Source organism: Bos indicus, chromosome 3, assembly GCF_029378745.1.
Source record: "Bos indicus isolate NIAB-ARS_2022 breed Sahiwal x Tharparkar chromosome 3, NIAB-ARS_B.indTharparkar_mat_pri_1.0, whole genome shotgun sequence".
Taxonomy (NCBI): Eukaryota; Metazoa; Chordata; class Mammalia; order Artiodactyla; family Bovidae; genus Bos; species Bos indicus.
Window position 1 is genome coordinate 101,621,234 of NC_091762.1, and position 26,329 is coordinate 101,647,562.

The 26,329-nt window shown below is 54.0% G+C and overlaps 1 protein-coding gene and 1 long non-coding RNA gene across 5 annotated transcripts in view; one reads left to right on the plus strand and one right to left on the minus strand.

The window, feature by feature from the left end:
- RNF220 (ring finger protein 220) overlaps window positions 1-26,329 on the minus strand; it is a 278,923-nt gene that overhangs the window by 2,640 nt on the left and 249,954 nt on the right. For 2 of the 4 annotated variants that reach the window (XM_070786671.1, XM_070786673.1), the window contains 9 exons: window positions 25,168-25,213; window positions 21,562-21,663; window positions 16,331-16,373; window positions 12,973-13,094; window positions 12,486-12,618; window positions 4,336-4,432; window positions 4,044-4,130; window positions 3,850-3,905; window positions 3,656-3,734 (listed from right to left, as the gene is read on the minus strand). In XM_070786671.1, coding sequence (XP_070642772.1) covers window positions 3,656-3,734; window positions 3,850-3,905; window positions 4,044-4,130; window positions 4,336-4,432; window positions 12,486-12,618; window positions 12,973-13,094; window positions 16,331-16,373; window positions 21,562-21,663; window positions 25,168-25,213 — 765 coding nt within the window. Of the gene's footprint in view, window positions 1-3,655; window positions 3,735-3,849; window positions 3,906-4,043; window positions 4,131-4,335; window positions 4,433-12,485; window positions 12,619-12,972; window positions 13,095-16,330; window positions 16,374-16,505; window positions 16,702-21,561; window positions 21,664-25,167; window positions 25,214-26,329 lie in introns of those variants that run through there. The other 2 variants (XM_070786672.1, XM_019957616.2) reach the window with 2 other exon arrangements.
- On the plus strand, window positions 16,703-23,086 carry LOC139182255 (uncharacterized). The gene is made up of 2 exons (XR_011565903.1): window positions 16,703-17,288; window positions 21,441-23,086. It is a non-coding gene; the product is annotated as an uncharacterized lncRNA (long non-coding RNA).

Sequence of the window (26,329 nt, forward strand, 5' to 3'; positions counted from 1 at the left end):
ACATGCTCCACCATCTTTCACTCCATTGGCTTCTCAAGTACTTTCTGCTTCTTCTGGGTCACCCCACCTCCTAACTCTCTAGTTCCATCTCATCATTCAGGCCTAGCTCCCACCTCCTCCCAGAAACATTTTCCAAGCCTCGGCCAGTACCATTGGTGGGGCTCCCCATTTTGTGCGCTTCCAGCCCCTGTGCTGGACTTCACTACAGCGGTACAACTGCAAATGCCTGTCTCCTCTGCCAGACTCACTTCCCTGAGGGCAAGATGATCACTCCACCAATGCTGACTCTGGACATCAGCCCCACTCCAGGCAGGGGAGTATAAGTAAACACCTGCTGAAGAAACAGCTGGTCTAACCCCCAGGGAGACTGAGAGATGGGGATCTGAGGAGGCCCACATAATCTAGGTCCCTGGGCTGGAGGCCTGGCCTACATCAACGGCTCCTAGCTGTTTCTTCCTTGGCATGTCAGATGTCCTGGTGGTCCTCACCTGTTGTCCAATCCCTGCACAAGCCCTGCAACTTCCTGAACTCTCTGAGCTACAATACTGAACAGGGAACAGCTCAGACAATTCTAAGGAGTGATCTTTCCCACCACTCCTAAAACAAGTCAACAGAACCCAGAGGAGCTCAGAGGGGGAGGAATGTTTCCTGGAGGAGTAGAAAAGATGGTACTGGAGATGAGCTTCAGGGAATAATGACATAATACAAATAAAAGAGCTAAAATTTATTAAACACTTACTAAATGCCAGGAATTTTACTGAGAGATTAAAAATTATTATCTTATTTACACCTCACAAAAACTCCATGGGGAGATCCTAATGCTCCCATTTTATATATGAAGGAACACTGGGAAAGACTAAAGCAAAAGGAGAAAGGGGAGGCAGAGACTTTTAGATAGCATCACTGACTCAATGGCCATGGTCTGGAAGACAGTACAGGACAGAGGAGTCCGGCACGCTAGAGTCCATGGGATGCAGAGTCGGACACAACTCAGCAAAAACAAAAGCACAGAAACATAGTAGACTACCCAAGGTTCACGCAGAGTGGGGGAGATGGGATTCAAACCCCGGCAGACTGATTCTGGAATCAACCAGTAACAGTGTGAATAGCTGTTACTCTACACTGGCTACAACCAGGAGATAGGCCTCCAGGCTGAGAAAACAGTGGGAACCAAGGGCAAGGGCCCCTGGCCCCATCTGCCTGGAAGGCTCACTTGTGGACAAGCAGAAGGTTGCTACACGGAACCCAGTGTCCAAGACAACCCCAGATGCCACAATCAGAAAGGGAAGTTTATCTTACACTCGATTTGCAGGAAGAAGTTGAGGATATTGGAGGAGGGCTGTAAAGGGTAAGAGCTAAGGTTTAGAAGGTGTATTCAGTCAGCTGAGGTAGAATCACAAGGGCGGTGTGTGTGCTAGGGCCATCTCCTAGGGGGTGGTCTGTCTTGCCAGCCTTGGGGGGCAGTGGGGCCAGAAAGCCTGAAAGCTTCCAGGCAGTCTGTCCCTGCTGGGCATAGGTGTAACAGGGGGCATGTGGAGGATGGTGGGAAACACTTAATGGGTAGCGGCAAACTCTGATCTCTGACCGTTCTGTCTTAAAGGGGCACCAGCAGGTCTCCCTGATGGCTGTATCCCTGTATCAGAGATGCTCCAGATCCATCACTCCAGCAGTCCATGGCTCTCTCTGCCTTGCCTCTCTCCAAGCAACCTGAGGAAGGCTCTGACTACAACTCCTTCTGGCACTGGTGGGTTTCCTGGGAGCATCCCTTCAGCTTTCCAGCTCTGGAAAGCCTTTACCACACTCTCCTTCTTCACACGCACTTGCACAGCTGAGTCCTCCCCCTGGCATTTTGCCCAATGCTGTATGTGCCACCCCCATCTGGATTGCTGGTATGTTCCTGGCAAGGAGACAAGGATGGGTAGCTGTGCTTCCTTCCTCTCCAAGAACCAGGCTGATCCTGTGTGGTTACTTCAATGATTGGGAAACCAAGGCCTGGAACTGGGGGCAGCCTACCCCAGAGTAGAAAACTAACTCGAAAACCCTAAACCAGAGAATGAGCTGGAGCTGGGAAGGCAAAAGCCATGAGTCCAGAAGAGCCATTTCCCACTCCCATCTCCAAGGCCACTCCATCCCCATGGTGGATCTGCTCAGCACATAACTGGCCTTTACTCTTTGCTCTAGTGAAACACCCAATCCTCCAGGCCCCCGATCCAGGGAGGTTGTGAGCTATTCCAGAGCCCCTTGAAGGCATGGGGTGGAGAATTTCTTTGGAAGAAGCCATGCAGCCTGTGTTTCTCCTTCCCCTGGATGTGAAAAAGATCCAGGACGGGAACCCATAACATATCTGGGAAAGAGAGACGTCACGGGGACTGAAGGGCCAGACCCATCAGAGATCTCTGCACATGACTGAGCCCGCCTCCAGCTCATCCCCGAGGGCTCCGCCCACTGGTGCTCGTGCTCACACAGGTGGGACAGAAAGCCCAGCTCCCCCAGCCCTCAGTGGGGTAGGACCACTGGATGGCCACTGGCTCTGGCCCCCACCTCCCCCTCCGGCGCCATCCCTGATTAATGATCTTGTCTTTCTGATTTATGAGCAGCCCCTCCAGATGAGGGTGGGCGCCCCTTACAGCCCCGCCCGCCCCGCTCAGCTGGAGTAGGAGAGAATTATTAAATAAACATCCATACGTCATTCCTCTCCCCCCAAGCTGGTTGCACCGAACCCGTGCGGCCCGCTCCGGCGCTGACACGGAGCAGCTGCGGTGATTCATGGGCAGCCGGGCCCTGCGCCGCGGCCCATACATCATGCCAGCAGCACTCGCGGCCCTGGCCGAGATAAACTGATCAACCACAACGGGCTGGAATGAATTTATGACAACACAAAATGGAGGGAAACAAATGGGAGGTGACCCTGGGCCACCGACCCGGCCCTGCACTGGCCTGCAATCCACTCTCCCGGCAGAAGGCAAGATGGAACACTGGCCCTGGAATGAAGAGGCTGCCTTTTAACCCCGGGCAACCTAGCCTTCAGAGGAGGGAGGGGCAGGTGTGAGGAGTTAGGCAATGGCCAACAGCAGCGCAGCTCCAGGCAGCCAGAACTGGACAATGCCACCTCCTGGGGCCAGGACTGGGCTGCCTGGGCTTCTGGAAAGGCAGTAAGGTGTGCTGCTGCTTTCAAATCCTGGTGGCTCCTGGGGATCCAGGCCAGGCGTGGCCCCACCTTGGGGGAAGTGCTAACGGATCTTCTTTTCCCCTGCCAGAGAATGTGGGCCAAAAACTCCTACCAGAAGTGATGAGACCCAATACTCCTGCCTAAAACCCACACTGCAAGCGCCACCCGGGACAAGAAAAATGAAACCAATTTAGCTCCCGATTAAGAAACAGAAACTGGAGATGAATCAAGTGTGCCGGCTGGGCTGGGCGGCCATACATCACATTCCCCGGGCGGAGACCCCTGCAGCAGGCAGGCCGCCTGCTCCTCCCTCCACCAAGGCTCCCGGGGCCGGGGCCTAGTGATCAATTCAGAGAGTCATGCTCAGCACCAGCTGGGCCCCACTGCCAGCTGTGTGCCAGGGCAGCAGGCCTTCCTGTTAGCGAAGGGCCCCCTCCCTCCCACTGAGCTGTGGTCCCCGGGGTTGGTCTCCCTCGGGCCACTCACTTCTCAATGTCGCTGTTCTTGCAGGTCTTCTGCATGGCCTCCTGTTTGCTGCTCTCGCCGTTGCTGGTAGATGGCATCTCTGCAGGGACAGAGAGGGGACTCACACTCTGGCCAGATGGGCAGCACAGGTGAAGGATTGGGCTTGAATCAGTCACCACCCACCTCGGCCCCTGCTAACCTGGGTCAGGACTTACCATCACTGGCCCATTTAGAGAACTCAGGTGTGATGCGTGTGCTAGGAGGGCCACCACTAGAGAAAGGAAAGAGGAAGGACAAAGTGAGCCCCGAAGGCAGGCAGGACAGCCCGGAGGGCGGGCACCGGGTGGACCCCCGCCCCAGGGCCTCCCTTCCCTTTCTCCCACCCGCCCAACCCTGTGCCCACACTTGCTTTAGGACTGCACCCCGCAGTGCCTCTCTCTCCTTGGCTTCGCCAGGCTCCTCGCCTGTGCAGGGGATGACATCGGCCTCCGTGTATCTGGCAAGGTGGTCAAGGATAATGGATCCTAGTTTGTGGTGGGCCGTGAGGGTTGAATCCCCAGGAGGGCTGCCCCTGGCCCAAGCTGAGACACTGACCCTGGGGGTTTTGGGGTGGATGAGTGACTGGAGGTGCTTGTGGCTTTCCTTATTCCCTTTGGCCTGTCCCACCAGTCCCGCCTTGTCCCGCAGTGCCCCAAGGATACTGTGGCTTCCCATATTCCAGAGTGTCATCCCCATCCACATCCAAGTCAGCGTCACTGTCCGGATTCTCCTTGCCGCTGCACATGACGAAGCCAGAGCCTGTGGGAGGCAGGGTGTGAGGAGGGCCAGGGGCCAGCAAGACAAGGCCAAGGATCCCCCTTCTGTTCCCTAAGGTAGGGGTCAGGTTTGGGGCTAGGTAAGGCCTGGCAGAAACTTGGGCTTGGGGAATAGAGAGCACTTGGGTGCTCTTGATTCTGACATTACAGTTCTTTTTCACTCTGCATACCTTAGCCTTTCCTGCACTGCCTGCTGCTCCAAGTGGTCTCTGCTCATAAACCAGCCCATTCATACATTATGTCAAGTCCTCAGGAGACACCTAGTCTAGGCCTGCTGTCCACCCGCCTTCCACATCTAAGAAGAGTAGGAAGAGGACAGACAGGTCTACAAGGCCACCCCAACCCAGGACCTGGGCATCCCGTGCCCCATGGTCCAGCCTGGCAAGTCTACCCGGGGGAGAGTAGGCTGGCAAAGGCCTGTCAGAGCCATACAGCGGAACCCTCAGCCAATGTCCTGATTTTGGCCGGCAGGTCCTTGCCAGCAAAAACACCAGGCAGCTGTTCAAATATTTGGTGTCTGAAGCGCCTGACATTAATTATTCATCCCCACCTCACTCAGCCCAGATTCCTGGACAAGTGCAGTTATAAAGGGATTAAGAAGGGACAGCCGAGGGAGGACAGGCATGCACACCTGCTTCTCAGAGGCAACCCGGCTGGGCGGAGGCAGGGCCGAGGGCGGGGCAGGCAGTGACCCCACCAAGGTGTATCTGGCACAGCAACAGGCAGACTCCCGGCCAGTAGTGGGAGGGGTGGTGGTGATGCAAGGGGCTGAGCTGCTCAATCTGCCCCAGGCCCACTCACCTGCCTTGTGTTCGGACTCCCAGAACCACCCTTCCTGATAGCCCGGGGCCAGGGACCACAAAGCAACTTCTCCCTCCCTGCCCCTGCCTTCTCCCAGTGGTTCTGGTCTCGGACCACATTGCACGAGCCAGTGCAGGATCCCTGCTGGGGACACAAAGGACTGAAAGCGACGGGATCTGGGGTGAGTGGCATCGATGCAAAGCAGCTCAGAGTTCTGCTCAATGATCTCGGAAATTTCTTGTCCATTCTTCCACTTTCAGGGTCTTACACATTCACGAAGGCAACAGGCTTGTAGTGGGTTGCCAAGCCTCTCATCTATTGCTTTGTCCTGTCGCCATAGAGTCCTGACCCTTCTTTTCCCTGCTCCAACACTGCCTGCGGCTCCTCACTGTGCCCGCAACCAATTCCTACTCTTAAGCCAGACTTGCTACACTCTGGATGCTCCCACTTCTTCACCTTCTCTCATTTCGCTCCCTAAGTCCCACATACACGGACAGACTTACTCCACCTCCAATGTCACCCTGTCTGTCTGGCTCATGCTGTCTCTCCATCTGGAATGTTCTCCATCATTCAAGCCCGTTTCAAAAGCACTTTCTCCTGATCCTTCTCTATCCTACGCCTCTGGTTTCTGGTCTCACAACGCGCCCACCCGTCCCAGAAGCAAGCAGCACCAGGGAAACAGAGAGCTAACAGGTGTTGCCCAGGCCCACCCCTGCCCGCTGTTCTCATCTGCCCTCCACATGAGGCACAAACAAACTCAAGGCAGCAGGCGGGTCAGCAGCAGGGCCATTAAGCTGAGAAAACACCAAGTTACAGCTCTGTCTCCTATTCACAGCCAAGTGTCCTGACAAGCAATTCCCACCTTGTGGGTGAGTGGCACCTCTATAAACCCTCTGACAGTTTGGGAGACAAACTCCGCCATCAATCAGAATGTAGCCATCAGGTTCACTTAGAGCCTGCGCCCCTCGAGCCCTGCCAACCCCCCTCCCCCAAGTGCACGCAGCTCAGCAGTCAGCCTCACATCTTCCGGCTTGGCCAGACCCTGCCCAGCCCTGCCTTGTGGGTGAGTGAGAAGCAAAGCCGAGAATCCTAGCACCACTCCTCAGCCCAGTATGGCTCCCATGGCAAACCTGAGAAAACGAGGCACTCCCAAAGTGCCAGGAAAAGTCCAGGCTTCTCCACACGTAAAGCAGCCCAGTGGCCGGAAGTCTTTATCTCTGCAGTCTCATTGCCTGCCAGGCCTGGACCAGGTCTCTGTAGTCTGGTGGAACACAGCTATTTTGGTTCCCAGGGCCTGTGTGTTTTCTCACGCCCCTAGGCCTTTGTACTTCCTGTTCTCTCTGCCTAGAAAGGTCTCCCTCTTGGTCTACAGAACACATTCCCGCTCATTCTGCCAGTCTGACTCGTCTCAATCATGCCTTTTATTCCTGGTACCTGCACATAGTAGTTGCTCTTTAAATACTTCCTGAATGAACTTGCTTCACCATTCTCTCAAACTTCATTGAACTCATCCTCCGCTTGGCTTGACACTGAGGACGTTGTTTCCTGATCTGATTCCCACGCTCAAGGTGCTGAGTACAGATGAGACTTCCCTAGATAATTCTACAAAGGGGCCCCTTCCGTGGTGCCCACCCAGGCTCCTGTACACTCCAAAGTCACATGTAGGACCACGTATTGTCACTGCTGCTCACCAGATTAAACCCTAAGTCTGTGATCTAAGCATCACCCAGCACAGAGCTGGCCAAGCCCACCACAGCTGCCACATAACACCCCCGAGCAGTGATGGCTAAATGCCAACGGTGCTGCTGTTAGGTGCTGGGAGCCCTGTGCCAGAGGCAGGTCCAGGCCTGATCAGCTGGTGGCCTGCAGAAACCTCTCTGGCCACAACCTCACCTCTCAGACCCCATCTCTCAAGTGGGCAACAATCTCCTTCTTCTCCAACCACACTGACAGGATGGAGAGCACGACACATCTTGTTTGCCAAGGAAAAGGCCTGCCTTTGGCCAGAGCAGCTGACTCTGACCCTGACCCCCCCCTCCAGCAGACAGATGCTGGGAGCCTCTCCCTACCCCTCAGGTGTTCAGAACAGGCTGCCACTGCCAATTTCACTCCTGTGCTGCCCCAGCCAACTCCAACCTCCTTCCCAGCACATTAAACTTTATTTTCTTAATGAAATGTCACTTGCTGACTTCTGGCAGAATCATAATAAAAAGAAACGGCCATAAAGCCATTTTATGCAGACAGGGCCCCCGCCAACCGGCCCCCCTCCCACACATACTTTGAGAAGGCTCCACAGTCATTTTATGTTCTCAGCTGCTGGAATATCCCAAGCCAGTACTCAGAAGCAAGATGGCACAGAGAACGCCTTCCCAAGCCTCTGGCTCCTGCTCTGTGAAGCTCCAGAGTAACAGGCAAGCTGCCACGCCTGCTGTTACTATCCAGAGCAGGGACTGCCTTCAGACCCCGCAAGATGACCCAAAACACTCTTCAGTCACCGGGGAGTCCCCTTGTTGTGGCTCAGACCCATGAAGGGCTGGGTGCTGTCCACAGGCAGACTAACCCTGATGATCAGTGATGCTCAGCAGTGGGGGCCTGGTCTAGGGAGGGCAGGCAGTTCAAAAAACACCTCTTCCCTCCAAGTGGATACTTAGCAATAGAGAGGGAGAGGGTTAAGTTCATAAATGATAAGCAAAGCCTAAATTTTATAAAAATGACCCATCTCTCATAAACTCATTTCTTCTTGGGTCATCGCAAAGAGAGAAGGAAAAAAAAATCAGCGTTAATTTGATCAATTGATCAGATGATCGATTGTGAAACTGGAGATGCCCACTGACTAGGGGCAGTAACGTCCTGGAACTTGAAACCACAAAAAAGGAGCCATCGATTTCCTCACCTGCTGTTCCCAACAAAACCAAAGCCCAGGGAGAAAGGCATCCTGGGGCCTCCAGAGGCCCGGTGCTCTCCAGAGGAGGGGAGAAGCGGGGGTGCGCAGCAGCAGCTTCCGGAGAGTTTTACACTGGAATTAGTTACAGATGCAGTTACGGTGTCTTGTGTAAACGCCATCGATTGGGGAGCTGACAGTCTGGGGAGCTGCGATGCGGGACAATCAATCGGCCTGCAGTGTCACCTGCCACCTCGCTGAACAGTTGACAATGCAATTATCCAGTGTGGAGGCAGGGAGTTGGCGTGTGTCAAACGCACTTAGCCACTTTCCGGGCCTCCTCGATAACGCGTTTCACTGCCTCACGTCAGGAGAGGCGCAGAGAGACAGACGCCGTTTAAAACCATTGATACTTGCTCCTTCTGCCTGTACTCCCTCTGTCCCGGCTTAACAATTGTGTTTCCAAAAGGCGATTAAATCCCCGTCAGTTGCCACAGGGGACAGAAGGTGCCCTGCTCCTTGCTCCTCCCACCAAACAAGCTCTAACTCAGGGTGGTAAGGAGGTAGAAAGCGGCAGCCTGGACACACTCCATTCCAAGACTGCCTCTGGCAGTTGGCTGTTCCAGCACCTGTCACTGACTGTACCAGGCAGCAGGGCTCCCTGGGGGACATTTTGAGAATCTGGGGCTCCCATCTTTAGGAAATCAACATGCAGAAGGAGGCAGCAGCTAAGGCCAGGCCAATTTCTCCCGGCCCTGGACTCACAATATCTCTCAACCCCTTGACCCACAATCTGGCATTGAAGTTTTACCAAGCAACAGCCAGTTAACAGATCTGCACCACAGCTGCCCCACCTTTCCTCTCCATGGCATCTCATTCCAGGCCACATGGAGCCAGTCTAAATCCAAGGCAAGTACTCAAGTAAGATGCAACCCCTAGGCGAAGATCGGGGCAGGATAGAGGCCTGGACGTCGGGTTCTCTTAGTAGCGTCCCTGTCTCTACCCTTCTACCTGTTTGATTCAAAGGGGCTCAATGCTGGATTCCAGGGACGCATTTCCTTCCAGGGCTCAAAGATTGAGCTGCAGCACCTTCCACTTCCTGTCGCCTCCTGGGAAATCTCTCCACCTGTTACCCAAATGCCCACTGCATCACTGTCACGTCACCTGAAGCCAACCGTTCCATGTCCTCTCTCCAGCCTGTGCATCCCAGAGATAATGAGCTCCAGGCTCCCCTAATCCAGCTAAGTGAACATTCACCGGCAAACAAGACAGGGGAAGGATCAAGGCTCCTATCACAAGTCTCTTGTCCGAGACCAGGAGTTGGAGATAGGCAATGAGGAAAGCCGGGCTCCTTCGTCACACACCTCCTTTGTCCCCAGGGGCTGTATAATTGGTTCCCACTGTGGCCCAACCTAGAGGCCCCTTGCTCTGCCCAGGGCTGGCATGGGGTGTCTGAAGAGCGTCTTTTCTCCGCCTAATGCTGAACTCTTTTAGGGAGATGTTGGTGAAGCACTATGGTCTATGCGCCGCCCTTTATGCAATTATAACTGAGTGGGGAGAAACAGCACCAGCAGGCTAGCAAACCCAAGGTTCAGAGAGGACAACCCGCAGCTCACGCACACAGCCCAGGGTGTCCCCTAGAACTGAGAAGACCACCACGCTTCCTAAACAAACGTTTCTTTCAAACCACTCTCTTGAAACCTTTCAGTATCTCTTCTTTTAGGCTCTTGAAAATCCACGTCTACCTGGACCTATTCCAGTCCTTACCTGTTCTGTCTGATCCTTCATTCGGTCCTATAATACCAACTCCAAGCCCTCCCAGGCCTGACCTCTCAGGGTCTCAGTAATCAAAGGTCCCATCTCCAAGGCCTATTCTCCTCAGTCAAGTGTCCCACCAAAAATCCCTGCTTGTTCATTGGCTCCACGGCACATTACATTCAAAGGAACTCATCTGCTCCACCAGACCAGCCCCCATTGGGCCTGGTGGGAAGACATGCTGAGGATGACTAAGGGGCCCTGGTCTGGGAGGAGGAACAGGTGATGATCAGATACAGGAACTTATGTGCAATTCTTCAATTCTTTCATATCTAACAAGGACAGCAATCTCTGTTCTGTCAGCACGCACAGTGCGGCTTAAATGGGCCTCGCTGCTCGCCTGCTCATCTTGCCTCTGCTCCCTCTCTCTGAAGTTGGCCGGGCAGCTTCTTCAACCGGCGTTATCACTCCCTCTAACCGGTCTTGGCAGGCAATCTAATTCCTCCTGAAAAGGTCACCGCCATTTTAACTGCCTTTCAATCACATTAAGCACGCGCTGCCCGGCTTGCGGCCCAGCCCGCCCGGCGGGCGATCAATGCGCTGCACTGACACCAGGCCGCCTGGTGGGGCCACACCCAACCCCCCAAGAGTTGGGGCCTCTCGGTCCTGGCCAAGACGGGTAGACTGACAGATGGCCAGCTTCTGCAGACAAGGTTTCAGGGGCAGAGGCGGTCAGGATCAGCCAGGGCCTCCTTTGATAGCACCCCCTACCGAGGAGCCTCAGCCTCCTCCGCTCCACTGCGCCCTGCTCTCTGCCTCGTGGCCCCTGCTGATCTCGCTGTAAAACAGCCTTTCAAGTCTGTCTGTCTTTTGACTGCACTAAGCTGTTTAAGAGGCGGCAGCAGCTTCTATCAGGAAAGCCGGAGCAATTCTCTGCAGATAAAGGCACCTCCGGCCCCTGTTCCCTCTTCAAGTCTCACTCTCATTCTCGCTCTCCAAATCGCTCAAAGAAAAACCCCGCTTTGAACTCCTCTCAGGAATTCTTGAAAGGAACAACCTCACCGTGTAAACACTCAGGGAAAACTGACACCCGCCCAGGGCTGAAGAGCCCCTCACACCCACTCTGCAAGTAGGTCCCAGGGCCTGGGAAATCCATGGTCGTATGCGCAGGCCCCATGCGGCTTCATCTTCCTAAGCCTTGTCTGGAGCCCAGAAGCCATCAGGTCCAGTTCTGGGCCAAGTAACCTGACCAAGAAGTTGCCACAGCAATGGAAGACATGAAAACCTGCAGCCACCAACAGAGCGAACCCAGAGCGGGATCCCAGAACTGGCCAGGGACACCTGTGAGTACAGTCACAGGATCCCTGGCTTTGGGGCTCTTTGGGCCTAGACACTCTAGGACAGGACCAGAGGGAAATAGCAAATGGACATTCTCTAGCTCAGTCCTCAGTTTGGTCTGATTAACCTTTCTCATTTACATTTTGCCAATGTGATAGAAGACCCGAGGCATAATGCCACACCTGGGCTTATGGCCTCTTCATGTGGCCAGTCTGCCCTGGATGGCACTGTAGGGACCACTTCTCATCACCAGCCCTAGAAGCGTAGCCCCAGTGAGGCAGAGACCCTCCTCTCAGCCGCGATATTCTCAAGGGACCAGACACAGCACTACTCCCAAGGGTGTTGCCCAGAGAACTGGAGGCAGATGGGAAGCAGATTGGCTCACTTAATGACCACAAGCTGCAGTGCCAGCTGTGCTTGTGCACAGAAAGAGCGATGAGCTAGAGGCTGGGAGGCAAGACAGCTCCCCCTTCATCCTGCCCAAGGCAGGAAGCATCAACAAGAGGACACGGATCTTGGGTTCCTACCAGTCTATTTAACCTGGTGGAGGTGGGGGACTTCCATTGGGCCAAACCATGTGTCTCCAAGGATCCAGGTGGGCAGTGGAGCTGGGGAGGTCCCTGCAGAGCCCTCTGCAGCGAGCCCAAGGGAAGCAGGAGCAGCTGGGCATAGGCCCCTCTTGCTTCAGGGCAAAGGGCGCCCAGGGAGAAGGGATGGGATCACAGCTAAAATTAGATTCACCAATGAAGCTCATGGGAGGTCAAATTTTGCCATAACTCACTCTCTCCTCTGTAACTGATTTCCCTGACGTGGGGCCGAGGAGGAGGAGGAAGAAAATCCAATGTGTTTGCCTGGAAGCCCTCGGGGCCCCCAGTGCTGGAGGTGTACAGCAGGTTGCTGGATTCTCATTTATCAGCCTTAAGAGGGATGGAGTGATAAATGCATAACCGTCCCTTTAATATTTTATGCAGGTGCTAACGCGGCTTGGCTGTCACCTTCAATGCATCACCCGAGGCGGAGAGCCCCCCTCGTCACTCCTAGCTTGCAGCCTCACAATTCCATTTCCCCACCCAAATACATCCATTTTAATATGCACATCACAGGCAGGCAGCACGGTCACAAAGAAGCCCTGCCAGCAGCAGTTCCCACGTGGCCGAATGGATGACCAGCCACCAGCCCTGGCCTCTTGGCTCCCACAGATGGCTACCCAGCAGAGGCCTGGCCGCCACAGTGCCACTGCCTAGGTGTTGGCTGCTTGTACCTCGGAAACCACCTTCCAGGAGAGTGGTGGCCCGTATCCGCTTCTGCCCGCACCACTCATACTCCTCAAAGCGGTTGCTGTTCTCATGCTCGATGTCCGCGGCATCGTCCTCAGCCATGCAGGAGCCTTCCCTCTGTGAAGAGCAGAGCAGGATCATGCGGGTCCCAGGCCGTCCCTACCTGCTCCCCAGGGCCTGCGAGGAAGGCACAGCCCAGGCCCCCAGCTGCAGTGTGCCCCACAGGCCCCCGGCTCTAGGGCTCCTTGGAAGTAAACCAATTGAGAGATCAAAGACCTGGGCTTTTTCCCGATAATTTTCCACTGGAGCCCCAGGGGAGGAGTGGGAGAGTGAAAGCAAAGGAAGAGGGCAAAGAACAGAGAAGAAGCAGCTGCTGAGACCACGTGGAGACCCCAACAGCCCAGAGATTGGAGGCAGTCAGCGGCTAGTGTCAGGGGAAGGGGGCGGGGTAGGTGGTGATGGCCCCTCTACCTTAGAAAGGCAATGCTCCACATGCCTACTCATCTCCTGCTCCGATCCTGCCAGGGGGCGGCTGCACAGGGGACATACCTGCCCTTCATCTTGCTTCCTCCGTTTCATTTTCCCAATCCGAGCTGCATGGAGAAACCAAAAACAAAGCACAGAACAGGCAGACGGTCACTGGAGCTCCCAAGGTCCCAGCGGGACTGATATCCTGACCTCCTCCCAGACATTAGCCCTCTGGCTCACGCCCAATCGCGCCCTCGTTACGCGGCACCTTCAGCTCCTCTGGGGTCTGGGCCCTGCCACAAGTGCCTGGGGAGGAGACTGGTGCTAGGCCAGCCGAGTGTCCACTCTTTGGCCACAGATGGCTCAAGCTCAACCCACAGCTGCCTACCTGCGGTGCTCAACTGAGTCCAGTGAGCAAAGATGCTCCCCTTGGCACTTACTAGCTATCTCCCCAGAAGGCCAAGAACGCAGGCTTTTTTAGAGTCAAGACACACAACTTTAGAGATCACCTCTTGGCTAGAATCCAAGGTCTCTCCAGGGGCCTGATTTGGCCAGCTGTTCACTTATCAGTTAAAACCATTTTGTTCCTGGGCCAGCAGGCACGAGGTACAGCCCTCAGTCTCCTATATAGAATCACCCCAGGGAGGATTTTTCTCAGGTCCGCTGGTCCCATTTTACAGAAGAGGAGATCGAGGCCCAGTCATAAAGGTACAGCGGGTCTAGTCAGAGAGTCCAGAATATCCTGAGAGGGTAGCCCTTACCGTGCCTACCCGAACCTGTTCCATCATTTCTAATCAGTGAAGAGGGGCTGGCAGGCCCCCGAGGCAGAGGGCTGCCTGCCATGCTGTCCCACAGGGGGCTCAATTCCAAAGTGCACACTGCAAGCCCACAGCACTGCTAATTAATGCTGAGAGATGCAATCATTTCTAATTAGCTCACTAATCCCTCTCTGCAGCCCTCCTGTCACTGAAGCAGGAAGGGGTCAAAACAAGGGACTCTGTTCCCTCTACCTCCTCCCTTGATGCAGAGCTAGCCCCTTGGAGACCAGACTGATTAGGGCGGGAGTGGAGCCAGCCAAGGAAGGAAGGGTTCCCCACTGCAAGACCAGAAAGAACTTTCTCGTGGATACTGATCCTAGTGGAAGGCTCATCAATGCAGGCTAGGGAGTGAGACACTGGTGAACAGTGATGCAGGTGACAGTTGATAAGTTACAATTTAGAGCTTCAGCTGTGTGTAAGATTTAACTGCCTTACACAAGGAAGCTCATTTTATTCTATATCTGGAAACCAGGTTGTATTAAGCATTTTTCCAGATAAAGATACTTAAAGCTCAATCAGGCAGTCGCCCAGGTAGCTAAAAAGTGGCAAAGGCTGGAGAGGAAACCATGCCTTACTCCATAGCTTCAAAGGCTCTCTTGTCCCAAGAGTGCCCCCAGCTGATCAGTATCAACAAAGACGGATCCTGTGAATGTGCTAGGGGAGCACTTGGAACCCCAGCTCCTGCCTGTTGAGGGCCTGAAGCAGGGAGTTACTCCAGAATAGAGCAGCCCTAGAAAGAGCCAAATCAACAGGAAAGCCACCATCTCACAAGGACTGAGCATGGAGTTTGGGAAGCCTTGGCCTGCAGCCTGGCCCATCTCCTCTGTTTCCGCTGCTCTCACTACAGGTGTGACCATGTTCTGGTGCCCACTTGATTTTGTGGACAAAGATCTAGACTCTTGCACCTTGACTGCCCTAACCCTTGGCATCTCAGGCTCAATCCACCTTGACACTCTAGAGCCAGGGCTGGGGTGGAGAAGGGATGCCAGGTATCAGAAAGGCATTGAGCAAGTGACCCTGAGAGTTCGAGAAGGCTGTATGGAGCCATGCTCCGGTACAAAGGTGCATCCCCTCACCTGCCTAGAGCCGGAGGGAATGCCTCTCTGGTAAGAAGGAGACGATGAGAGACACTGATAAATTGAATAAAGAGGTGAATCTCACAGGACTGTCAAGGAAACTAGGACACTGGATGCGTTGCTCGCCCAAGCCACTCGTGCCAGAAAACTCCTTGTGGTCCCAGGAAAGCACCCTGATGGACTGGGCATCACCTGGAAATTCTCAAATAAGCAAGGCAGGTTTGCTTATTTTCTTGCCATCCATCTTCTAAGTCCTGAACTAAGCTTACTAAAGCATGATAGGGAAAAGTGTGTTCCCTACCTGGAAGCTTCCACTATCAGGAAAAGTCAAAGTATTGCCAAGGAGGCAGCATGGCATGGTCCAAGCAGCACAGGCTTTGGAGGTAGGTGTGTGTTTATCGCTCAGTCTGTCCGACTCTTTGCAACCCCATGCACTATAATATAATCCATCAGGTTCCTCTGTCCATGGAATTCTCCAGGCAAGAATACTAGAGTGGGTTAACCGGTTCAAACCATGGCTCGGCTATATCCCAGCTGTGTGGTTTTCAAAAAACCACTTCACCTGTCCCAGCCTCAGTTTCCTCATCTACAAAACGAGTGTTAACACTCCCTCTCAGTTATGATAAAGACGCTTAACATGGGGCCGGCCTATGATAAATGCTCTCCTTTTCCCAATCTGGGGCTCAGCCTGGCAGCAGAAACCAAGTGGCAGGAACTGGGGATCTTGAACATCGATGGCCTTACCAGCTGGTCCAGAGACCCCCAAGCCCCTTACTGCCAACCCCCAGATATACCACACCCTAGTCAGCACAAAAAACTAGATCATCCAGTTTGTTCAGCAAACAGGAATGCTCCAGAGGTTTGAATCCAAAAAGGGCGGGGGGGGGGGCGGCTGCCAGGTAGTGCATACGCAGCGTGCTTTCAGACAAGGCCTCTAAAAGCTGTTGAGCCCACGCTGATCACCTTTGTGAAATGTGGGCTGACTGATAACTCAAAGAGCCCTGGGATGAGTTAGTTCCTGTTGCCGTGGGAACTCCAGATCTCACTGCATTGTCAAGTCTCAGCAGAGAGGCTGTATTCACACGACTGGGCACTGATTAAAAACTGGAAGAAAAACATTCTCAGCGCCCTGCCGGCTTGTACAGTGAGGTCCCAGCAGTTTGCAAATTCAAAGCGGAGCTCCCAAGTGGAATTGTGTGGCTTGTTCCTCATTCTCTGCCACTTATTGCCCCCCAGGGTTCTTCAAGGCCTAGAGAGGCTCACGCAAGAGCTGGCAACAATCACCTCCATTAAACAGATGGGGAAACTGAGGGCGGCAGCCTCAGTCGGCACATACTGAGGCGCTGTGACTGCGAGGAAACCAACGGGCCCTAACGTTGAAGAGACCCAGGCGAGCCAGGAGCTGCAGGCAGTGAGGGAGGGAGGAGGCCGGGGGTGGGGCGAAGGGAGGGGCTGTGCAAGACTCACCATTCAGTCGGGTCTGCCGGTTGGCTCGCACTCGCAAGAAGGTCTGGGAGAAAATCCCGGGCAGATGCAAAAAAGAGAAGACAGCGTCAGCGCGGCCGGGAATCCCAGCCCCCGCCCCAGCTCCGGACCCTGGTCCAGGCCTGCCCCGCCCCAAACAGCCCGTAAACAAACCTACTTCCTCCCTCCCGCCGGCCCCCCTGCTCCGCCGGCCGCTCCGGGCCCTCGGCATAGCCGCCGGGGGCTGCTCTAGCGGGCCCCGGAGGCCGCCGCGCGGTGCCGCCCCAGCCCCGGCCTCCGGCGCTCCGGGCCCCGCGGCCGCCCGGCCGGCGAGGGCGGCGATGCGGGCGGATTCCCCCCGGCTGCCCGGCGGCGGCGGCACCTCAGCTCCCAGCGGCGGCGGCGGCCATGTTGGCCTTGATCATGTGACCCGCCGCCGTCGCGCGCCGGGGGTGAAAGTTCAAGAAGTGGCGGGTGGAGGGGTGGGTCTGCCGGACCAGGACCAGGAAACAGCTGCTCGCACTCGGGCAGCAACAGGCTGAGGCCGCCCAGGGGTTCCTCCCACCGCCCGCCAAAACCAACCCGCCCCGGTTTTAGCGGCTGCGAGGTCCTCCCACCCAACTCCACGCCCCTTCCTAGCGCGGGGCTTCTTCCGTCCCGGAGCCCCGCCCGGCTCCCGCCTCCCGCGCCTCTACCCCTTTGCTGGGGAGGTGGCGTAGGACTTCCTGATCGCCGCAGGTCATGCCACCGTAAGTCCCAACTGTCCAGCCCCCAGCAGTCTGGACACTAGAGGATTCCAAACATTTCAGCTGTTTCCTGGACAACCCCTGGAGCTGCTACTGGTAACGCACACCCACGAGTTGGAACCCAGCATCCTCAAACAAGTGCTTTTCTCCAGGATTCTCAGTTCCTAACGGGATACCACCATCCACTCTGGTGTGCCCACACCAGAAACTTGAAAGTGAGTCGTCCTTGATCCCACCCTCCTTCAGTTTCTCGCGCTCAATTCTTCTCTCATCTTAAAGAGTCTACCTTTAAAGGTCTTTTAAACCTTCTTATCTCCACCTCTGTGTATCTCCTACTTACCCTTCTAGACCTGTTTGAAAAATATCATTTCCTCTCTACTTCAATCTCTACCCTCAGTATGGCTTATACAGATTTTTATCAGACCACTCCAGGGACGGGACCTCGAGTGAGTCATGAGTGAACCCAGAGCTCGGCACAGCACTTGGCAAAGGCAAGACATCCCTGTGTGTTTCTTCAGTCGCTATACCTTATCTGGGATTTACTGCTGTAGTTCATAATCTTACTGAGCTCTCTAAATTTGCAGCTGTCACCCATCTGGCTTTCTGATCTCCAGCTTTTTTCTCTGTACCCTATCCTTCACACTACATGCAGTGTGATTTCCTATCATGCAAAATTGACCCTCTTTCCTTCTTCCCCTTTAAATCTTTCAGTGGTTCTCCACTGAGATTATCTGCATACAGGTCATCTCTGATCGCCTCTGCCTGCTTCTCCAGACTCCTACCATTCCTGCTCTCTCCTTTGGCCTTCCTGACACTCAGCGTTGCAGAGCTACCTGTAGCTCTCTGAGCACTCCATACTCTGCACTCTGGGCTAGATTATTCTCCATGCACCCGTATTCCCTGCTTGGTTAACTGTTGTTCATCCTACAGGAGTCTGGGTGGGAAGACTTCACATTTCCCCCAATGTTGGGTTAGTTGCTGCTTCTTTAGTTTTCACAGTCCCTTGGCTTCACTTTGAATTTGGATATTTTGATTGTTTGGACCTGTCCCTTCTCCCTGGGAGCTCATCTCCTTGCAGTCACCCAGCGCAGGGTCTGGCATGCAGAAGAAATCCGTAGGAAGGAGAGGAGGATGTTTATGAGGGAAGTTCCTGAGCCCAACTGGAGGGCTGGGAAGCAACCTAGAATTCAGGGCCAGACAGACTCAGCCTGACTTGGTTCTTCACATATATGTGTGTTTAGAAAAGTCACTTCTCTCTAGGCCCGTTTCCTTAGCAATAAATTGGGGCAGTGAATTCTAGCTTGCACAGTTGCTATGAGGGTAAAGTGAGGTAATGGTTAAAGGGTTAGGTAACCCAGCAGGGGCTAAGTAAATGGGAATCCAAAGCAGAAACCAGTCCCCTCTGATTTCAAAGCCAAGTTTGATGATTTTTTTTAAACAACATAATTGAGCAACTACTACATGCCAGGCATTGTGTATAGATCAGGGAATTCGAGCTTCACCTTCTACCAGTTCCCCTTGTGTTTTACATTCTAACAAAACTGAGCTGCTGGTGGGTCCCCAGATACATCATTCTGTGTTACACCTGTGTCCTTTGCACATAGTGTTGCCTTGGTCGGGAATATCTTTTCTTCCGTGTCCACCAAAGTGAACTCCTGCTCATTCTGTTCAGTCATTACCTCCTCTGTGAATCTTATTCTGATTTTTCTCTTTCCACTGTGCTCTCCTAGAAACTTATTTACACTCCCATCATAGCATTTAACTGCTAGGACGCTTCAGTCGTGTCTGACTCTGTGCGACCCCATAGACGGCAGCCCACTAGGCTCCCCCGTCCCTGGGATTCTCCAGGCAAAAACACTGGAGTGGGTTGCCATTTCCTTCTCCAGTGCATGAAAGTGAAAAGGGAAAGTGAAGTCGCTCAATCGTATCCAACTCCTAGCGACCCCATGGACTGCAGCCTACCAGGCTCCTCCGTCCATGGGATTTTCCAGGCAAGAGTACTGGAGTGGGATGCCATTGCCTTCTCCGCATAGCATTTAAAGTACTTAGAAATTATCTATCTGCAAATCTAACCCCTTGAAGGCAAGGACACTGAACTGAGCATGAGTACTAGATACATGGTTGAGTAAAGGCAGGGAGTAAAGAAGGATAAGACGTTTTTGCCTTAGAGAGCACCCCCCCACCCCAATCTAATGCAAGAGTGAGTCTTATCATGATAGATAAAGTATGTTCACAACTCTTCACAGTTCCTCCTATCACAAGCTGCATTTCCTCATGCCTTGATTATGTATTAGCCCTGTGACTTGCTCTGCCAAGTGATGGGTGAGTTCTAGAGTCTAGGCCTCAAGAGGCCTTGCATCTTTGGCCTTCACCCTCTTGGCATGACACTGCCCTGAGACTGCCAAGTAAGGCAGTCAGTCTAACCTACTGGAGGATGACAGATCATATGGAAGAAAATCAACATCCCTGATCTCCCAACATGTGGTCAGGCCATTTTGGACTTTCCAGCCCAGCTAGTCCTCCAGCTGAACGAGCTTCATGAATGAGGAAAGGTCTAGTCAACCGACAGAATCATGAGAAATCAAAGTTGTCTTAAGCCACTAAATTTGGGGATGGCTTGTTATATACTTGTAGATAACGGAACGGAGAAAGCAACGGCACCCCACTCCAGTACTCTTGCCTGGAAAATCCCATGGACGGAGGAGCCTGGTGGGCTGCAGTCCATGGGGTCGCTAAGAGTCGGACACGACTGAGCGACTTCACTTTGACTTTTCACTTTCATGCATTGGAGAAGGAACTGGCAACCCACTCCAGTATTCTTGCCTGGAGAATCCCAGGGACGGGGGAGCCTGGTGGGCTGCCGTCTGTGGGGTCGCACAGAGTCAGACACGACTGAAGCAACTTAGCAGCAGTAGCAGCAGCAGATAACGGAAACATTAAATGGGTGATCACAGTATAGGGTGATCAGAGCAATGACAGGGACACGCAGGGGTCATGAGAAGAGAATGCTAGTCCAGAAAGGCTTCCTAGAGCAGAGGAGATTGGGGCAGTTTGTTGAAGAATAAATAGGATTTGATAGGGTGGGGTAAAATAATCCCATTAAAAACAGCATGTGTAAAAACACACAGAGGCAAGAAAGCAATGGCACAGCCAAAGAGTGGTTAGCATTAATCTGGTGACCATAGACCACAGGGTTCATAGAAGGCAGTATTAGGAATGGAAGCTGGAAATACAGGTTGAATCTAAATCAATGTGTATGGCCCTGGAGGCCTTGGTGCCATTCCTTAGCACACCTAGCCTGTGTCTAGCGTGCCATATCTGTGCCTGATGGTTACTCTCCCTGGCTCAGCAAATAGTGGGGCTGATGCTGTGGCTGAAGTAGACAGAAGAGCCTCCAAAGCAGGGCTCTGTTTCCCTTGGGAGTGGAATTCTCTGGGATGGAGCCCTATCTCCCTATCCCAGAATTTCCTCAAGTTGGGTCATTGCTCCATCTCGAAGCAGGATTGTCTAGGTAAGGACTGACTGCCTTTCTTAAACTAGGGGTCACAAGAGTAGGGATCCCTCCCCAGAGCTGAAACTTTGGGCTCTGTACTTTGAGTCGCATACAGAAGCATCGAACAGAGGAGGTGCCAGTGGAAGCTGGTATACAGTCTGTACGTGGTATTTCACTCACCAAGCTCTGTACCTGATGCCAGGCTGTGTCAGTGGGGAGGAAGAGGCACCCAGAGAGAAGACCTCAAATTCCAGGAAAGGCTTCCTGAGTGCCCTCAGTGACCCTGGTTCCCTGCCCGAGATGACAGGTCCCTGCCGCCTTGTTTCTTTGCATTAGTCAGGGCTGCGTTTCTCTTGTCACATCACGGCTCCCTGAGAAGCCCCACTGCCATTTAGGCACATGTTCCTTGGAGCAGGCTCTGTGTTACACCCTCTGATGGGCTCCTGCAGGTGGGGCTCTGTCTCTTCTCAGACACAAGCTTCTAGGGAAGCCCTTTCTCCTTCCCTCCACAAAGAAGGTCTGGATAAGCTGGAATGTTCCCCTTAAATCCCCTCCTGCTTTGCTGCTTGAGGATTGTATGGTTATTCCTATTCTGTTTGCCCAAGGCACTCAGAGGCAGTATTCTACCCCCACCATGCCCAACACTATGGTCTGGCAGAATTGATGGCTCAGGGGATTCTGGTTTTTGAAGTGTGAAGTCTTTAGGTGATGCTGGGCCACATCCCTGGGTCCTTGATGACACTGAACCCTAGAGGGCAGATGGCTGGGATGCTTCAGAAGAGCCTATCCAGGCCCAGATGACCTTGGCATCTCTCCCTAAAGTCTGTCTATGTAAGGCACGTTCCATGACACCTGTGCCTTCTGGTTCACTTAGGGTCATTACACACAACGGGAACCAAACACAGTTCAGTCCCCCGCCCGTCTTCTGGGGAGAGGAGGAGTTAACTGGGTTAACTCTGACAGACTCATCCAAGTGCCCAGCTTGCCCTGCTCACCTGGTATCTGTCTGAGTGGTGCAGGTCGTCGGTGGCTGACGAGTGTGGTGATGCCGTCGGAGACTCTCCTTCCCTCTTGATGGAAGCGGACAACAAGAGGGACTGAAAGAAGAAAAAGGACACATGGCCTCAGGCTGAGTGAGACCTACAGTCCATCCCCTAGGGTGTTGGGTCCTATGGCGCTTTTAGGAGAGGGGCAAAGAAAAGGAGGGCAGAGGGGTGGAGGCTACACTTGAGATTCTAAAGGCATGTGGTCAGGCCCTGGAGTCTGGTTGTGGGAGAGGATGGCTTGATCCTGGGGACGGGTGGAAGCCCCTGGAGAGGGTCCAGTCTCCTCCACCCCAACTAATCTCTGTCCCTGTGGGGCAGGCCTCCCAGGGGGCTGAGGCTATATAGGCTTTGTTTTCCCGTAGGGAGCAGAGACTCTGGGACCCTGAAGGGTTGGGGTAGAGCCACATCCCTGCCACTGTGCTTGCCCCTAATACAGGCTGGTGGCAGCCCCGCTATGGAGAAAGTAAATTAAATATTATGTATGAGTTTCCTCCATGCAGCTAGGGATGTGCGCTGGCTCCACTTCTCCCTGTGCTGTGGCGGTGATCCCAGCAAAAACCACAGCAAAAGTAATCCCCCCTGTGTCAATCCCGCATGGCCTCTTCTACATACGCCCGCAGTTTAGATTAATAAACTGTCTGCTTTAAACTTCGCGAGCTCCACAGTTCTAAATACCACATGGCACATTCAGCCTGCTCTTGCTGGCTTGTGCCAAGGCCTGTTCAGCTGCAAACTGGGGGCCTGGAGGCCTGAAAGCAATCCATACTTCCCGCGGCCCCCCCACCCTCCACCTTCTCCAGCCTGCACAGCTCTGAGCCGGAAGCATACAATTCCCTCGGAGGCCTCCCCAGCCTAGAAAACCATGCCAAATCGCCAGTGACAGCCCAAAGAAAGCAATCTGGGAAAGATGGAGCAGCCATTTATCCTTCATCTCCAACTGAGCCTTAGGATGTGACCCGCATGCGGTGGCCACGCTGCACATCCTCACGCCTGAGGGCCCTGGGAGGGGAGGGGGCAGCTGCTGGTCTGGCAGGGCTCCCTGACTCGGCCTCAGCCCAGGAGCTGGATTGGTGAGGAGGCCGGGCAGGGCCTGGGGTGGGATTCCCTGCAACTCGGAGCCCCTTCCTCACCCACCCTGGCCCAGTGGAAGGCCTAGTGAGTGCCTCAGCTCCCAGCTCAGAGAAGAGGTGGACTTTCAGGCAATGTCCTCCTCCTCTGGTCCCAAGGAGGATGCTGAGGAGGGACGACATTGTGGGGCCCCCGCCCCTCCATCAGGAGAAAGCTTGAGCTCATTTGCTTGCGCGTGCTCGCTCTCATTCTCTCTAGGTTAGAAGCCCTGAGAGGCCTCAGAATTACACCTGGGGCAAACGGAATAAAAAAAGGTCACTGGCGCTTTTTAAACATGGACCAAAAAGCAGTAAAATGTGTTTTGAAAAAAAAAATCCCAGCATTAAATCATGACTTTTTGCCTGGCTCTTCGCCTCATTAAAAGTGGCCTTTTGGAAGGTAAAATTATCATTGTAAGCGATAAGATCTTTAAGAAAATAATTCACGGCTTCTTCACCCTTTAATATGATAGCCGCCACCGGCTAATTTTTTTCTTAATGGCAACGAGGCCATCAATCTTGTCTGAGGCCCCCTCGCCCTCTCCTCCTCCTCCCTCCCTCCTTCTCCCTGTCCTCTCAGTCTCTTGCTTGAACCTTATACCTCGTGCCTCTTCCATCCATGACCTGCTTCCCTAAAGCCTGGGTCAAGGCGCAAGACAGACCCTAAAATCCTCAGCTTTGGGGGCATGAACTTACATCTAGAAGTGAGTAAGTGGTGGCCATTGCCTCCGAATCTGATTATCAATAATCCAGACGGTGGTGGTTGCAGGAATCCGCACATGTTTAAGATTTCCTGTGTAAGTATTCTGATGGGCTAGGGGTAGGTGAGTGGGTGTGCATCTGTGCATGCGGGGAACCAAGTATGAATGTGGTCTGTGTGTGTGTGCTTTGAACAGAGGCCTCACGGGGGTCAAGTCCCTAGCCCTGCCAGCCGCGCTTAGGTGTCAGGTCAGTGGTTGTGCCTGACCTGGTGACCTGTTTCCATTGAAGACTGCAGGCTGGGCTAGGCTTAGCCAGTGTGACTTCTCCCCCCACATCTTTTACCTTTAGGGCTGGGAGGGCTTTGGTTTCTTGGCCAGGGCCTGCATCTGTCCAGACCTGGGCTAGGCCCCCTGCCCCTCCTCTGTCTACCTTGCTGTGTTGAGTGCATGGAGGTGGAGTCCACTCCTTTAGACAGGCCTGCAGGGGAGACGGGCCAACCCCCTGGAAGTAATATTTTCACTCTGGCTCCTTTTCCCAAAAGTGCCCTCTCAGAGGTCACCTGTGCCTATAAGACCTCTAAATACGACAGCCTCCTTCTCCAGCCCTCCTGTTTGACATGTGACTACCCCAGACAGTTTGAGATTTTTTTTCCCTTAGGGCCCCAGGACACCATGCTCTCCTGTGCCCCTCCTTACTCATCACTGTTCCTCTTCTGCTCCTTCTGTGGCTCTGGGGCCTTCTCTTGACCCCGCCCCCACAGGAGTCCCAGACTCTGTTCTTGGCTTCTGCTCTAATTGCTCCACACACACTCACTGACTGATTTCATCCATTCTGAGGCATTCCCTGGTGGACCAGTGGTTTGGACTCTGCACTTTGACTGCCAAGGGTGCAGGTTCATCCCCTGGTTGGGGAACTAAGATCCTACAAGCCCTGTGGCATAGCCAGAAAGTAAGTTTCATCCACTCATTCCTCACTCCCTATAGAAAGGGCTGAGGATTCCTGCCTTTACAAGTCATTGTGAGAATTTATTAAGATAGGATGCCACCTGACTGAGGGGTGGGGGAAAGAGGACACTCGGTAAGGGTTTAGTCTTCCTCCCCAGGTCCCCACTCCTTCAAAACATCATCCCCCTTGAGGACACAATACCGTCTCCCTCTGTGGCCACCTATGAGAGTTCTCGGTTCGAGTCATGCCATCCTGCTGAGGCCTCTGACCCCTCTTTTGAGCCACTGTCCTTCACTCTTCCTTTCTCCATCTGATGCTTTCAAGCTTCCCTTTCATAGTGTCTGTTCAGAGAGTCAGATGGTCTCAAATGAGCCCCACATCCTCTCTGGTTCCCTGCTGCCCTCAGGACAAAGCTCATGCACTCATCCCATGGGCTGGCTTTGTAAGGCCCCGTACCAGCTGTCTTGACCTGCATGTCTATATTTTTCTTTACCTGGTGCAGCTCACCTTCCTCCTCCTGAGTCTCTCCAGACTTACAGTGTCTGGGTCCCCCACTCCCCCGGTTCATTCTTGGCTTTGACCCCATCTTGACTGGAAGAGGAGGGAGTCAGATGAGCATACTCCAGCTCCCACTCAGACTGCATGCATGTGCTCGAGTGCACAGGGCAGCCCGAGACCCCAGGCTGACGATCAAACCCTGACGACAGCTGGGGATCCAAGAGGAGCTCCTTTTTTTCAGGAACCAGTTCTGGGTGGGCCTATGTTAGGATGGGTAGGAAAAAACACACAATTGTCCACCTACCTTGGGGGTGCCTGGAGCCATGGCATCCTTCAGAAGGGAGTTCTTGCTGCCAAGAAAGAAGAGGACAGGGTGACCATTCCACTTGCTGCCCAGGGCATGCAAGAGAACAGCAAGAAGACCCCAGGGGGAGAAGACAGCCAGCGTTGCCCGGCTCGGCTCAGCCTCCATCGGGGGTTAGGGGCCAGAGTTGGCTCCCGGGCGGGGGGGACAGACACGAGGCGTGGCAGGCTGTCTTGTGGATCTGAGGGAAGGGGCTTCACCTGACCCATGCTGTCAGCCCTGAGGATTGTGCCTGTCCTGCCCCTCCCCTCCATCCCCTGTCCCCAGCCTGCACTCAGCTCCTATGGGAGGGGGGTGATGGAACTGCCATGGCTCTTGTCACTTCTCCCTCCAACATGCTGCAAACTGCGTTAGGCCAGGAATGATCTCCTCCTGATTCAATTTGTCAGCCCCAGGCCCTCCGGCATCGGGCGCGGCGGGCGGGTGGGAGCTGGGCCCTGAAATATGGTGGGTGGCTCGGAGCAGGCGGGGGCCGGGGTGGGGGAGGTGATGGATGGGCTGTGGGGGAGGCGAGGACTGTGTTTAATAACAAAATTGGTATGCAAGGCCACATCCCAGCGCTAAGCATGAGTGATCCAGAGCCACAAAGTATTACAAATCCCCGCTAAACAGATGCTGACAATGGAACAAGACGTATCAAATCAGATCCACTTCAGAAACATTAATATCCCTGTTCCTGTCCCTCCCGCCCTGCTGCCCCCTCTATGCTCACCACATCTGTGCTCACACATTCACGCACGTGCTAGCACATGCACACAAACACACGCACACACAGGCGCCGGCTGGAACACGGCAGGAGGCAGAAACAGCGCATTCCCATAGGGTTCCCATGCACATACAAGCAGTACAGGTAGAGCACACCCGAGAGATCCATACAGCACAGAAGACACAGCCAGGGCAGACACCCGGGCGCACGCAGGCCGTGTGGACACGGAACACCCACGGGGACAGGCATGACACACCTAATATGTGAGCAAAGGCATAGGCAGAGCTGGATAGAGGTTCTCCATCCAGGGCCATTTGCCGCCCAGAGGACAACTGGCAACACTTGGAGACATTTTTGATCATCATAGCTGGGAACGGGCAGTTTTCTCCTGGCATG